The sequence below is a fragment of the Propithecus coquereli genome, unplaced genomic scaffold (assembly GCF_000956105.1).
Source record: "Propithecus coquereli isolate 6110/MARCELLA unplaced genomic scaffold, Pcoq_1.0 Scaffold590, whole genome shotgun sequence".
Lineage (NCBI taxonomy): Eukaryota > Metazoa > Chordata > Mammalia > Primates > Indriidae > Propithecus > Propithecus coquereli.
In genome coordinates, this window is record NW_012151841.1 from 614,015 (window position 1) to 616,460 (window position 2,446).

The 2,446-nt window shown below is 34.4% G+C and overlaps 1 protein-coding gene across 1 annotated transcript in view; it reads left to right on the forward strand.

The window, feature by feature from the left end:
- Nucleotides 1-2,446, forward strand: part of SAMHD1 (SAM domain and HD domain 1) — a 90,770-nt gene that overhangs the window by 30,772 nt on the left and 57,552 nt on the right. The window contains exon 6 of the mRNA XM_012658941.1: nucleotides 795-865. Coding sequence (XP_012514395.1) covers nucleotides 795-865 — 71 coding nt within the window. The remainder of the gene's footprint in view (nucleotides 1-794; nucleotides 866-2,446) is intronic.

Here is a 2,446-nt window from a genome sequence, read left to right on the forward strand (position 1 = left end):
GGAGGGAGAGAGAGAGGAAGGGAGGAAGGAAAGAAGGAAGGAGAAGGGAGGGAAAGAAAATATGGAACTGTAAAATCACTTATTAATAAGAAACTACTAGTGATCTTTACTTTTGATTGCCCGTGTCACCAGTAAAAATGCCAAAACACAGCCCCAATATGTGTATATTTATTATAAAATATGTGCATTATAACATTTTCATAAAGATAGGTGTTTTAAAGGTTGAGAGTAGTAAAATAAAGTTCTAATATTTTCTTCCTGCATGCCAGTGGATTGTCTTAAAACTGCTCTTTTAATAAAAAATATTCAATCTGAAGATTCAAACAGTTTTTGGAATTCACATTCCTTTTAATTACACAGAACTGTCTATTTATCAAGCCAGGTGTGGTGGAGCACACCTGTAGTCTCAGCTACTCCAGAGGCTGAGGTAGGAGGATTACTTGAGCCCAGGAGTTCAGCGTTGTAGTGTGCAGTGATCACACTGTAAATAGCCACTGTACTCCAGCCTGGGCAATATAGTGAGGCTCCATGTCTTTAAAACACAAACAGAAAAATGTCCTTTTATCAGATTTATGTAAGCTCTGGTGACTGGAGACCTCTGCATGGAGAGTTTACTTTCCTATATGGTTCTACTTCCTGTTTTCTTGTTTTAGAAAATACAAAGGATTTGTCCCTTTTCATGATGTATTATTTATAGGTTATTAATTTCTGTTGATATTCAAGTTAAACTAAAAGGATTAAAGTATTTAATTTTCAAACATTTTTCTCATTCTAAGGCTGCTTTTGTTTTTAAGGTCATGGGCCATTTTCTCATATGTTTGATGGAAGATTTATTCCACTTGCTCGCCCAGAGTTGAAATGGACGGTATGTATTCAATATGTTCAATAGTCAATAAGAATATTGAAGTAGGTTATTTAGTTCAAGTATCTATTTCCACTTCTGTGTTACAGTATACTTCCCCATTACAGTTCTTAAGGTGCTTTCATTCATATATATTAATATATGTTTTCATTTGATCCTCACAGTAGTGTGTGAGGAAGTTATCATTAGGCCCCTTTTTACAAGTAAAGGAACTTGAAACTCTTGGGAGTGTATTGATGCACCAAACATCACAAAGCTGTTAAATGCTGAAACCAGCACTAGAAAACCAGTTGCCAGTTTAATGCTCTTTCTACTCCATTGCCCAACTGTAAAATGAAAAAATAAAAGGCCAACTTTGGTTTTGACTCACTTGGTATGACCATGAAGTAATTGTTGCCAGCTGAGTTTTGTCTTATATATTAAATGAACCATTTTATAATTAGGCATTTGCAGGTGACTGACCCATATTTTTTGAATCAATTTTTGAGAAGTAAAGTTAGGTTGGCCCTCCAGCTTTTACCATGTTGTATTCTGGAACTGGAGTAGAAAAGGATATTAATATTAGTATTGAAAGCTTCTTACATGTCAACCACTATTTTCTTTCTTTCTTTCTGTCTGTCTTTTCTTTGGAGGTGTAATTCACATACAATAAATTGTACAGATCTTAAGTGTATAGTTCAGTGAGTTTTGACAAGCGTATACATCCATGTAACCATTACCCTAATCAGGACATAGGACATTTTCATCTTCCTGGAAAATTCCCTTGTGCCCTTTTTCATTCACTTCCCATTCCTCTGCCCACCATCACCTTCTGAATTTTATAAACATGGATTAGTTGTGTCTGTTCTTAGACTGCATATAAGTGGAATATACTGTGGGTACTGTTTTATGTCTTGCTTTATTTACTCAACATAGTGGTTTTGAGATTTGTTCAGGTTGCATGAATTAGAGTTGATTCCTTTTTATTGCTGAGGTAGTATTCCATTGGGTGAATAAGTCACAATTTGTTTATCTTTTCTTCTTTTGATGGAATTTGGGTTGTTTTTAGTTTTGGCTGTTATAAATAAGGTTGCTGTGCACATTATTGTACAAAATTTTTGTGGAAATATGTCCTTTCTCTTAGGTGAATACCTATGAGTAGAATTGCTGGGTAATGGTAGATGCATTTTAACTCTATAAAAAAACTACCACATTTTTCCAGTGTGGTTGTATCATTTTACACTGCCACCAGCAGCATAGGAGAGTTCCAGTTGTTTTGCAGCCTCACCAACATTTAGTCTTTTAGAATAACCCTTCTAATTAGTGTCAAATGGTATTTTGTGGTTTAATTTGCATGTTCTAACGTACGTTGAATATCATTTCCTGTGCTTTGTTATTGATACAGCTTCTTTTGTGAAGAACTCTTTCATCATTTTGCACATTTAAAAAATTTGATTGCTTCCTCTTCTATTACTGATTTATAGGGATTCTTTATAGATATTGTTAGATATATGTATTGTGAATATTTTCCCCCAGTGTCTGGCTTGCCAATTCATTTGTTAATGATAACTTTTGAGAAACCGAAGTTTTAACTTTTGATGAACT